The sequence below is a fragment of the Python bivittatus genome, unplaced genomic scaffold (assembly GCF_059951505.1).
Source record: "Python bivittatus isolate LINGU-HERP-01145 unplaced genomic scaffold, Pbiv_v1 ctg000080_np1212, whole genome shotgun sequence".
NCBI lineage: Eukaryota > Metazoa > Chordata > Lepidosauria > Squamata > Pythonidae > Python > Python bivittatus.
This window is the reverse complement of record NW_028277035.1, coordinates 19396848-19409052: the sequence shown is the minus strand read 5'-3', so window position 1 is coordinate 19409052 and position 12205 is coordinate 19396848. Positions and strand designations below refer to the sequence as shown.

The window sequence follows — 12205 nt, the reverse complement described above, 5'->3', positions numbered from 1 at the left end:
TTTTCCTGCGCTTTCAAGTCAAAGAAAGAATTCTACCATTTTCAGTAGGCGTTGTAAAAGGATATGGATGTCTTCTCCATCACCTGTACTTGCCCAATAGCAGCCTAGCATTTAGTGCAACATGACAGTTCTATTTCACCACTGACTTATCTCCTTAGCAGGCCTGTCTGCATGGTACCTTTTCATTAAGGTAACTGCCATACAGCTTTGTTTTCTAAGGGATTATCAAAAGGAATTCAGCAGCCGATTTACTTGTCCAATGATAGCCTCGCGTTGCCTTGGAATTGTCACTGTTCCTTGATTGGTGCCCAGTTCTACAGTGATGCCACAAACGTTATGAACATTTTTCGTCCATCCTGAGAATTCTGTTACTTCTTAGAACTTCCTTTCTTTTCCTCTCTTTCTGTCCCATTTGGCTAACAATGTATTGATCTGTCCACTTCTGTGATTTTCCTGCTTAATGAAAGGATGTTTAAAGGAAACAGAGTCATTGGGGCTTTCCTTTCTCCTCCTGTAACAATAAGAATTTGTTTCTCCTTTGAAGTTCTGATAACTAAATCTATTTCCTTAGTATTTCAGCATTTGCTTCTTGTTCCATTTAACTGATTCATTTAGCTGTTCCAATGTCAGAGAGTTGTCATGCACACCACTAATGCAGCAAACAATGGAAGGAGGACAATGAGCCATCTGCCAGTAATCTCTTGTCAGATGCTACTTTGCAATAATTAACAGTTGTAGATAGCAGTGATATAAATCTGGGAACGCTTTCATGTAAGCAACTATCATCAATATTTTTACAGAAGAGCAGGTCTGTAAAGTATGTTGCATCTCTACTTGAATTCTGAGCATTGCTTTGCAGAGTGGTGATAACTACGCAAATACTCTAGGCTACAGATCCAATGTGGTGTCAAATGCATAGGCTGTTATGCACTTCCTTCTCCATGGAATAAAACCTTCTTGTGTAATTGTTGCCTAATTGAAGAAGACAATAAGAAAAGATGTATTTAATTCAGAAGCCTCTAGTATAACAAACAATTCTACCTTTCACAAGGCATTGAAAACTTGGCTTTGCCATCAAGCCAGCAGCCCTGAGAGTATGGGTGAGCCCATTTCTTGGTATTGGTTGTGTTAACTGAGATTCATGGGTGCTATGTGATTTTATGTTATTTTTGTTGTTTTTAAACTTGTTTTTTTTAACTATGTTTTTATTCTGTTTTTAACTATTAGCCACCCAGAGTCATGTATGTGAGATGGGCAGCAATATATATACATACACGCATGTGTGTGTGTGTACACACACATACTGTACACATACACACACACAGAGTAGTGCTTTCCTGATTCCCTACAAGCTTTTCAAACTTCCAAAACTACCATGCAAAATTCAATAAAAGATAAACTCACCTCCTTAGAACACTACTAATTCATAAATAAAAACAATACATTTCTTTTAAAAAATACACATCTAGCATTTTGTTCCAAATATTCATTCAATTTATGTTGTAGTGTTTTCTCTGTGCATCATGAAATCAAGATTTTTTAAATCTGGGATACACATATTTTGCAAAATTATATTGGTTTGATATTAGTTAAGTTGCCATTGCTTTTAAAGATTGCTAGAGCTCCAATCACCAAGCTTTCCATAGGGTGGCTTAATTACTACTTTGGGATTACTGTAGTGCAATTACTACTTTTCAACTTGAGGAAACTAGCTCAGAGTTACAGTTCACATGTAGTCACTTGGGTTTACAATACTTCTCTGTTAGGCCCCTGTCCCTTGTGTCAAATGCATGCATTCTTAGTTTGCTGTATGTGCTTGTGGTAGAAAGCTGCTGCCATCTAGAACACTCTAGATCAGTGTTGTCCAAACTTGGCCACTTTAAGATGAGTGGACTTCAACTCATGGCTGGCTGGGGAATTCTGGGAGTTGAAGTCCACTCATCTTAAAGTGGCCAAGTTTGGACAACACTGCTCTAGATGAAAAGCAAACAGCATCACTGTTCAGATTCACATAAAGTAATTGGAACCTTCTTTAGACAACAGTTCTTATCGTTTCCTGCTACTGCTTCTAGTAAGAGATTTCTTTAAATTGAATACATTCCTTATTTAAGATGGAGGCTCCCCCTTATTTAAGATGGAGGCTCCCCCTACTTGGGGATGGGGCAGAGAGAGATGTAGTGATGCTATAATAAATGTTACTTTTCACCATGGTGTCTGGATACAGTCATCTGGATTCCAGTGCAGTATAACTGTGGAAGTCTCAGTGTTAATGCCACTGTGTAAATCACAGCAAACTACAGTATTTGGAGACCGTATCGCAAAACAGTTTTTTTCAGCAGCAATTGTATTTGTCAACAATGTGGTTTGTCAAAGGTGGAGAACAGAATATTCAGATTCCTGCTCTAGTATCTAGAGCACAAAGCTTGTGATCAAGCTCATAGCCTTTACTATCTTGTAGGCAAAATAACGAAGTACTAAAAGTCAAATAGGCAGTGTACATACCTGCAAATACTTTAACTGTTCAAAAAAAGTATTCCTAATATATTAGCTCCTATAAAAGAGCTGAAACTTTTGAAGGGTGGGAGTGGAATAAGCACTACCAAATGCTGACTATCAAAATAGTCCTAATAAAATAATACCTTTGTTTTAAAAATCTTGGTTTTATTAGAGGGAGGTTGTTTCAAAACATGGCAACCAAAATGAAAGAAAGTTCACTTAAAAAAATAACACTATTTCATGAATACTCTACATGTAAGATAGTCTGGTTAATGGTAGTATGGATGATGTTTAAATCTGTACATATTCTCTATATATACTCTGTTGAACCTTCAGCATTAACTGTCAGTGGTAAGCCTTTAAATATAATTTGTAATAGTTACACCTTCAGAAGTGTCTGGTAGTTGTTCTTCTACACTAACTGTCTGTACTATAGAAGTTTATTTTTGCATTTGTAGCAATAAATTTGACTTCTTGAACCTCAGCTCCTTTATGCATGGGAGGAGTGGACAGCAGCTCACAATGAAATCTCCAGCTTGTGCTTCTCCATGCTACTTCCTCTCAACACTCTTCTCTCTTTGGCGGCTGCTTAACACTGACTCTGCCTGTTAATGGGATTTTCCTTTGTGCTTGATCTAACCATGTGGTAGAACAATACAAATTGAACATGGTTCTGTCAAGCACCATGGAAGGCTCCATGCTTTCCTGCAGCATGGCATGCTGGAATTCTTCTTCTGTTTTCAGAAGCATCAAAAGGTGAGAGATGTCCTCATTGTGACAGGAAAAGGAATAACAAGAGACATATGGTAAAGAAAACTGTAACATTACAGTTTCATAATGTTTCATACAACTACATAGCTTAAAGCAGATCTCACCATAAGCCCACAAATCAATCAAGCGTTCAGATAGTGATTTTGAAAATAGCTTGCATGTGAAATAACTGAGGCAAGTTGCATTATTCCTTTAAAGTGTACAAATTGAGTATCTAGAGATATTAAATTTTGTTTCAGCTTCAGTGATGGTTTCATGAATGATGTCAGCTTTATTACCTTGTATTGTAAGCTGGGCACAATAATATGATACTGTGCAGGATGCTTCCCATTATTAAAAAATTCCAGTCAAGTAAGTAGAATAGTAGAAACTACTGTATTCTTGGCCTGGAATAAAGACACACTTTTGACATACTTCCACACTCTGTGCTTGGTGAATATAAATAGTTGTTACAAAATTCACTGTAATATCCATCTAACCATCTAATGTCTTATTCATCTCTATAACACCTGCCTTCTGAGAGCACTGTCTCTGTCATCTTATCTTCCAAAGAAACCTATGCATCTGCTATGGAGCCAATAGAAAATCTTTCTAAAACTTACAACATAGGGTATGCATCCCATTTACCAACTGCAGTGACCATGCCATTGCTACCCACAAACTAAAATCATAGGCTAAATGCATACACTTCCCTGTGGATATATATTATAGGAGAAGGTTAGAAGGTGGGTAGTACATACTTAGCAGTTGTTCTCCAATCTTCAGGAGATCAAGTTTTTATTTTATTTTATTTTATTTTATTTTATTTTTATTTTTTATTTGTTTGTTTGTTTGTTTGTTTGTTTTTGTAGACATTTCAACTTACAACCCAGTGAGATTTCCTCACTGCAGTGATTCAAAAGTTGGGGTAATTTGTGGTGTTTGTAGTCTGTGTTAAATTTTATCTTAGGGTTGGGGGTTGGTTGATGATTGGAGGTTTCCTGGGAGGTATCGATTAATTCATTGCTGGGAATGGTATAATCTCTATTTTCATTGGTCCACATCAAGGACATCAATTAATTGATACCATCCAGAAAACCTCCAACCACCAACCAATCTCTCTGAGTTCAGATCTTACATAGACTGCAAGAACTGCAAGGCAACCTTCACTTCTGAACCCTCCCTGGATTCCTTGAAACATAGTTCACATCTTCTGGTCTGTATAATTTGGCCATGTTTTCTATTGCTCTGTAGATTTCTGACACGTGGTGGAATATACAAAATTCTTCTAACTATTTGATAGGATGTTGCAGATCATCAATGTCCTAGGGGGTGAGAGAAATCATCCCATTATATTATAATAATACTGTATGTCATTTGGTAAATAGTCATTATACTCATCTCTGGTTCTAAAGCATGAAGTGGGTTTAATTCTGCTGTGACTTTTTATCAATAATTCAGTTCTTAGTTTGTCTCTTATATTTAATGCTTCTATCTGAAAAGTGAATAGAGAAGCTGGTTTTCTTGAGCATGCTGTCAGCTTTTCCTCATGAAAAACAAAATATTTGCCCCCAAAAAGTATTACTCTAGTTTTACTGAGTTGCATAACATAGCCTTTTCTCAAGTGAAATGAATTCTTTTCATAATAGACATTTTGAGTAAAATAATAATGGAAGCTAATATAGAGGTAAATAATGTACCAATATGGACTTTAACACTGATTTTGTAGTTCTTATGGTTTTCATCCAAATATTTTTTTTAAAAAAAGTTACTTTGCAAATGTAATGTTTTCATTCTTAAATTTCTACAGATAATATTATTCCATAGGTTTCACGCTACTCCATAGGTTTCCACTGTAGACACACATACACCCATCTTGATTTTTTTAATGGAAAAGAATGATTGTACATCATCCTTAGTGTTATGCCTCTTCACTTGCAACATATCCTTTTAAAGCCAGGGGGAGCATGTCTGATAAAGTGATGTATATAGAGACGGTTGGACACATACAACTGGCTCTGCAGCCAGATGGCTGACTTTCACATTACTTTCCCTAATGGGAATAACATGACAGAACTGCCACCTGTCCAAGTGATCTCGAGGCTCAAGTTAAATAGTAAATTTCCTCCTGTTGGCAGCTGATTGCTGCGGTCTTGTAGGTTGATGGGTAACTTGGAGTACTTGATGATGGTATGTGTGTTTATCACCTTACATTCGATAGTCCTCTTGATGATTCACAGTTAAAATTTTAATGTACATATATATTTGTAGCTAATAAGAAAACATTTCCTATTCCTGCTGTTGCTATTTCACCTGAACCAAGCTTGAGGGTGAATATCCTCACTGGGTGATTATTATTTTTTTTACTCCTTTGTTTCTTTAGAGTAAAAGTAAAAGAAAACAGGCCTGAACTTACAATATCATACAGTACACAGTAATTTCTTCTTTATTAATTATGTTTTTAAAAAGATGAATATACTTTCAGGATTTCAGCATTGTGCATCCCTCCTGAAATAAACAATAAACAATATTAAAAAATAAGACCATGCAACAACACTGAGGGAAGAGAACAGGAAAGTGTATTTATAGAGTGAGGATAAACTTTATGGATGAAATACTTAAAGAAAAATGATAGAATATATCCTATTAATGTTTTTGTTCTAAATATATTTTCTTGGAAACAAGTCCTAATGATTTTCATGAAGTTAACTTTTAAATAAGAACATTTAGCTTTACCTGAATTTGAAGCTTATACTTCAGTTACAATCCATCTGTGATATGTGTCTTTCCATTACTGGGTTCTCCCAGTGATTTCGCGTCTGCCCTTCATTTGCAGCCTTGTTTGTTGTTTCATGCATTTGTTAATGGGAAGTTTTCTGCATTGCTATTTTTATACAGGAATGTATGTCCAAAAATGTATTCTGTATGCAAAATATACATATGTACAAAAATGTCTGTGCTAAGATTAGCTTGAGCAAATTTCTATTGAAAATATTTTCAGAATCCTTTTGCTGATCAGTTTCCCTTCACTCACTTTCTTCAAATCCTTTTCAGAAGATGTTTTTTAGATAAATGGATTTGGCATTGACAGTTAGATGTTGGAATTGCAACTAATTTATAAAGTTTTTGAAAAAGTTGGACATACTAAGGTTTGTTAGAATGGTTGGATGTAATAAATGATTTCAGCAAAATATCTAGTGGTTCCCCTAATAAACTATAAAGTAACTATGTAAGTATCTGCCTGATAGGATCTGTTTCCACAAACCTTTGATTTCATATCAATTGATAATTTGGCAGCCATAAGCTCAAGTATCCCATTTACAGTTCTTATTAATAACAGTTCTTATTAATAAAGTTCTTATTAATTCTTCTGAAAATGTTAGAGAAAGAAACTGAAAAAGCATTTCATTAAGCACATTTGAAAGATCTGACAGATGTATTACAATAGCATGCTAAGTTATAGTTCTTACTAACTATTCAGAGGCCTATTGTAAATAAAGTAGAATTTCTTGAAATTCATATTACTTTCAGTTGTGGTGTTCTTATATTGTTAAAATATTTATCCTGAGAAAGCAGACTCACTGGTCTCATACACTGTGTTTGCATTTCAATCTACCTTCATTCTAATGTGCCATTTGCCAGTTGATGGTTAATAATACCAAGAAAAATATATATATTTTCCTAATGGTCTTTTTGGAAAGGAGACAGATCTCCTTCCTATAGATTCACATTAAAGTGAACTTTTCAGATTTTTTTAGAGCATAATGCAGAGAATAGTTAATAAGTTCAATTCATTCTTCTGAACTTCCACAATAAATGGAAGTGTTCTCTTCAATTGTAATTTGGGATATTAATTTTATTAGTAGTAGTATTTTACAATGCACCTATTTACCTAGAAATCTTTCAATTTTACAGGTTCAGAGGACTACAGGAGTAGATTCAGTGGGGAGTGTTTTATGGATCTCATCTGTCCTGAAAAATGCCGCTGTGAGGGAACATTTGTGGACTGTTCCAACCAAAAGCTTACTCGCCTCCCCAGCCACCTCCCAGAATATACCACAGATCTGTAAGTGTAACATTTTTGTGAGGAGGAATATAGAATTCTTCACTATAAAAATCATTAATTTTCATGGCCACAATCAGATGTTAACAAATACATCAAGAGACGATATTCAGTCTTCTAATACAAATCCTGTACTGTCTCTGATGTCATCTGTACATCTTTGGAGTAAAATGAAAACATATTTACTTAATTTTATTTTAGAGCTGTATCCATACAGTTATTTGATTGCAAGATTCCTCTAAACGAAGTATTTCCTTTAAATAAGGGTGATCCACTTTCAAGTCTTTCTGGTGAGTTGCCTTCTCTGTTAGCAGACCCAATGAAGAGAAGGATCAGGCAACACCAGACAGATAAAGGTCCAATTTTTAGTAGGATATTAAAGTAACAGCTCAGCCCAGTGACCTGATGCTGCTTGGCTCACCAAGCTAGGAAGAAAGCATAAAACCTCCAGATAAGGTATTGAAAGGGAGCCCAGCTAGGCTGTTTTCTTTTTACATGCCCAAGAATGCCCATCTAGACAATTTTCTATGTGTCAGATTCATCTGTTTATATTTACTGTTTAATGTAATTATTTTGGGACCTAGCTAGGTGATAGCACCTAGCCAATATTGAAAACCTAAACTGATTTTGAATTGGTTAGTACACGGATGGAAAAGTATTAAGAAAGTAGTATGAAATCCCCCAGCTGTGGGCTGGATTAGGAAATTGGTAAAACATCCTGGTAGAAGGCAATGGCAAACAACTTCAATATTGTTGCCAAGAAAACTGCATGGATGTGTTCATGATGTCTCCTGCCTTGAGAATCAGGGTATCTGATTTTCATCCCATTTTGTTCTTATAAAAACTCTTCAAGGTAGGTTAAACAGAGAAAGGGAGTGACCAGGGAACTTCATAACTGTGGGGATCTGAACCTGTGTTCCTCCAATCTTGTCCAATACAATCACCACTATATAGCTTTCTCTTTGTCAATACTTCTGTGATGAATATATATGTAGGTACTGGTGCATTTGGAGCCAAATATGTTTTAATACTTTTATTTTTATTTTTTCATAAGTCGTCTACATGATAATGATATTTCAATTCTGGAAGCTACTGGAATATTCAAGAAGCTCCCTAGTCTACGAAAAATGTAAGTCATGTTTCTTTTATTTGTTAATAGAATCCTCTGGCCCAAATGTGAAAGATTCAGGCTGCATACTTATGCATATTTAATTGAAAAAAAGTCCCATTCAAACACATTTTGATTTATATTGCTTTTTTTTAGCCCAACCACTATGTTTTATAGAGCATGGATTATTTTATGGATGCAGCCTACTGTGGTTTATTTAATAAATTCTTAGTTAAACAAACCATGGCTTAGTATGATCTATGAACTGAGCCAGGATTTGGCTACTAGGCATACGGATATTTAGATCATAGTATAAATTCATTGAACCAGCCATCTGGCTTCACTAGTCACAACAGAGGGACTTTGAAGTATCATAGGATTCAGACAAAAATGAGCTATAAAATATTGCTTATTTATTTAAATATACATATGTAACTTGCATTTCTGTTTCAGTATGCTTTACACTGCATGGCCCAACCTCATTTAAGATTCTGGTATGTAAATCTGGAACCTTTAGATTTGGCCTGTACAAGTTGGGTAGGTTTGGAACAGGGTGAAAGCAGGATAGATAGTAGATTTCTGGAAGGTCTCTGATTAACCATCTATTGTTCTTTTAGTTACCCATTCCGTTTTCTCAGGACACATCCAATCACTCTCTGAGCAATGTGACATATGCCCTATTCCCATATCCACAGTACTTCAGTGTAAGAAAACATTTAATGGCTGGTGTAATCATTTAACAGTTGCTTCTTAGCTATAGCTTAGCAGATATGTATCATTGTAAGAGATACTACTCCACAAAACCTGGTGGATGTTTTTAAGGATAAATGAAATTTAGGTCTGCAAGAAATTGGTTCATGTCTGCCCTTTCTCTTATACCTGGTAGGCTACATTCACATCTGAAATGAATTTATAGTGTGCTGATATTGAGTTACCTGTGCCTGCTGCCAAATGTTAAATGTAGAGGAAACTATATTGCTGGTATGTTTATGTATTGATGCATCTTCTGCTCTTTTTCCATGTCCACAAACAGCTAAACATCTGGCACTCAGTATTAATTTCAGGTTACAGAAGGCCTGAGTTCCAAGGCTAGCTTGGATCCCTCTTCTAAACTCTAGTTTAGCTATTGTATCTGATACAGTTTAGTGAAGTCTGCAAAGTAATGAAACTGTTCTCATGGCTCATGTAAGTTGTCAATTTAAGAATACAGTATGTAGAACTGCAGATTTACAAACCCCTATGGGTTGTTCCATTACTTTGCATATTCCACTAAATTGCATCGTAGAATATATATCAGGTTATCTAACAGACCTTTACTCTTTTAAATAATGGAAGTATCTTTGATAATTAAGGTTCATTTCACTAATTTATTTCAGGAAAAAATTCAGTAGCTCTGTATGTTATGGTACCTTTCCAGCATGTAAATTTTTAAGGAGCAGGGATAATTGAACAAAGTAATGTTATTGTTCAATAACCATAGTGTGCAACTCCTATGTTCTCATTTACTTTTTTTTACTTTTATGAAGCTGTAAATACTCTGTTCTATTCTTGTCAGACGACAAGAATGTAAGAGTACAGGTACAGTTCAGGCATATATATAAATTGAAATACTAAATAAATAACTGAAGCAGCAAGAGTTATTAGTGTTGTGCAGTTGACCACAAAAGTTGTCTCAATCAGATTTGTCATAGATGAATCCAAGCAGAATATGTTTTGAAATAATTGAAATTATTTTTATCCTCCTTTATTTGTATGCGATTTAGTCCTATTGTAAAAGGTCTGGCCTATACGCAGTACTGTTGTATTAAAGCTAGATTTGCTTCTTGCTTATATTTTCTTAACAATAACAAATCTGTCTTATATTTGCAACATTTTCTTCCCATTTTATATGAAATGGAATTGAAAGCCCAAAGGAAGTAGAACACACATTTTGAATAAATCATTGTATGTACTGAATTTGTCTTTGCTTTCTCATGTATTTGAAAAAAGTGATTAGGTTTCTAATCCATACCGTAGAACAACTGGTAATTGATTGAATTGTTTATTTTGGAATATTTGTTAGCTCCTTTTCAGACAAACTTATACATTAAAATTAGAAATAGCATAAAATTAATCAACAACGCATGTCAAGCAATGAAATCTAGCTATTTTAAGATTCAAGCACACAGTGAACATAGAATGAAAAGGCACATGCAAACAAAACTTTATTCGCTGACATGAGGAAGAAATAATTAACACCAAATGAAACATTTGTTTATAAATAATCTGAATTTTATAATGGACTCTGAGTATTGGACGTCTGCAGAGAAGCCTGTCCTGGATAGGGATAGTCCTGCTTCAGTGATCAAGGCTCCATACATATAGGGGAAAATTGGGAAATATTTGGAAGTTTTTGATTGTAGGGAATGTAACTTCAAGAATTCTGGATGATTTATTTTGATTACAGGTCATCAGGTTTCATTACTCTGCATGTTTTCATAGGTTCCTTCTTGTGCCACATTAAAAATTATAATTTGCAGGCAACTTTTGGAGGAACTCAACATGGATTCATATTGCACCAAATCATTACACTGACTTCCTTTTTTCTATGAAAACTTATGAACATTGGAAGTCCTAAAAAGTTTAGAATCAAAATATCTTAAAGAAAGCCTCTTCCATTTTCTTGCCCAGATGAGTTTACTTTCCAGGTGACATCACTGGGGGAAATACTTTTGTATTTACTCTTCTTTGATGGCTCCCCAACCTTAGAATGGTCTCTGGGGGATAAATAATTGGTGTCAATTTGGCTTTCTCTTCAACTTCAGGCTAAATTTGTTTTTGTTTCCCCAGAATTCTAAAACTTAAAATGTAAACTTTTACATCTATTCTGAATTGACTTTATACCAGTTGATCCTTTGTTTATTTGCATGTTGACTCTGTCACTGCATGTTCCTCTGAGTTAATGGGATATAGACAAGAAATTCTATATCATAGAGTAGCAGGACTATGCTTGAGATAAAAGCCTCTGATTGTACTTATGGGATACCAATTATGATGTGCCAAAACTGATAAGTACTATTCTTATCATTATCTAAGGAATGCAGCATATGGTACTGGTATGACTAAGGCTGCTGTCCAATCTACATCTTCTCTATATTACTGTGTGTTGTGTAAATGTCTTAATTGATCAAAGACATGATGGGTGGCAAAAGTCACATCTGTGGGCTCATCTGGTACAATAATTGCATCTGGAAGATAGCTATTTGGAATATAAGATGAGAAAATGGTAAAAGAATATGAATTAACTAGTGAAATGAATGATCAGCAAGAAGGAAAGAAAATTAGATATAATGTGTATCTGTGAAACTAAGACAAAGGGAAAGGATGTAATAGATTTGAATGAAGGTGGTCTGATCTGGTGAACTGGAGTTGATAGATATATGCAGGGAAGATTATTTATGAATAAAAGGGCTAAAATGTCTTTCATAAAGTATGGTATATGTATGGTATATCATCTAGATTGTTGTAGGTGTATATTTGTTTTTAATTTATCTAATTTATAACCATACTCTCAGACAACCAAACTTGCAATGGCTTAACAGTATAAGCAAACAATATTGTCAATAAAATAACATTTATAGAAGACAATAAAAATTAAAGCATAATATTCAGAGATAAAAATATAAATGCAAAGAATGTAGTCAAAGAGAACAAAGAAGTGGTTAAGATTTAAAAAGGCAGAGAAAATAAAGAGCAATTTTGATGGAAGTAAAAACTGTTTTAGAAGTAGATTAAGAGGTTTAAACAAG

The 12205-nt window shown here is 34.7% G+C and overlaps 1 protein-coding gene across 2 annotated transcripts in view; it reads left to right on the top strand.

The window, feature by feature from the left end:
• Positions 1–12205, top strand: part of SLIT3 (slit guidance ligand 3) — a 534750-nt gene that overhangs the window by 375589 nt on the left and 146956 nt on the right. For both annotated transcript variants that reach the window (XM_088133617.1, XM_088133616.1), the window contains 2 exons: positions 7162–7312; positions 8364–8438. In XM_088133617.1, coding sequence (XP_087989743.1) covers positions 7162–7312; positions 8364–8438 — 226 coding nt within the window. The remainder of the gene's footprint in view (positions 1–7161; positions 7313–8363; positions 8439–12205) is intronic.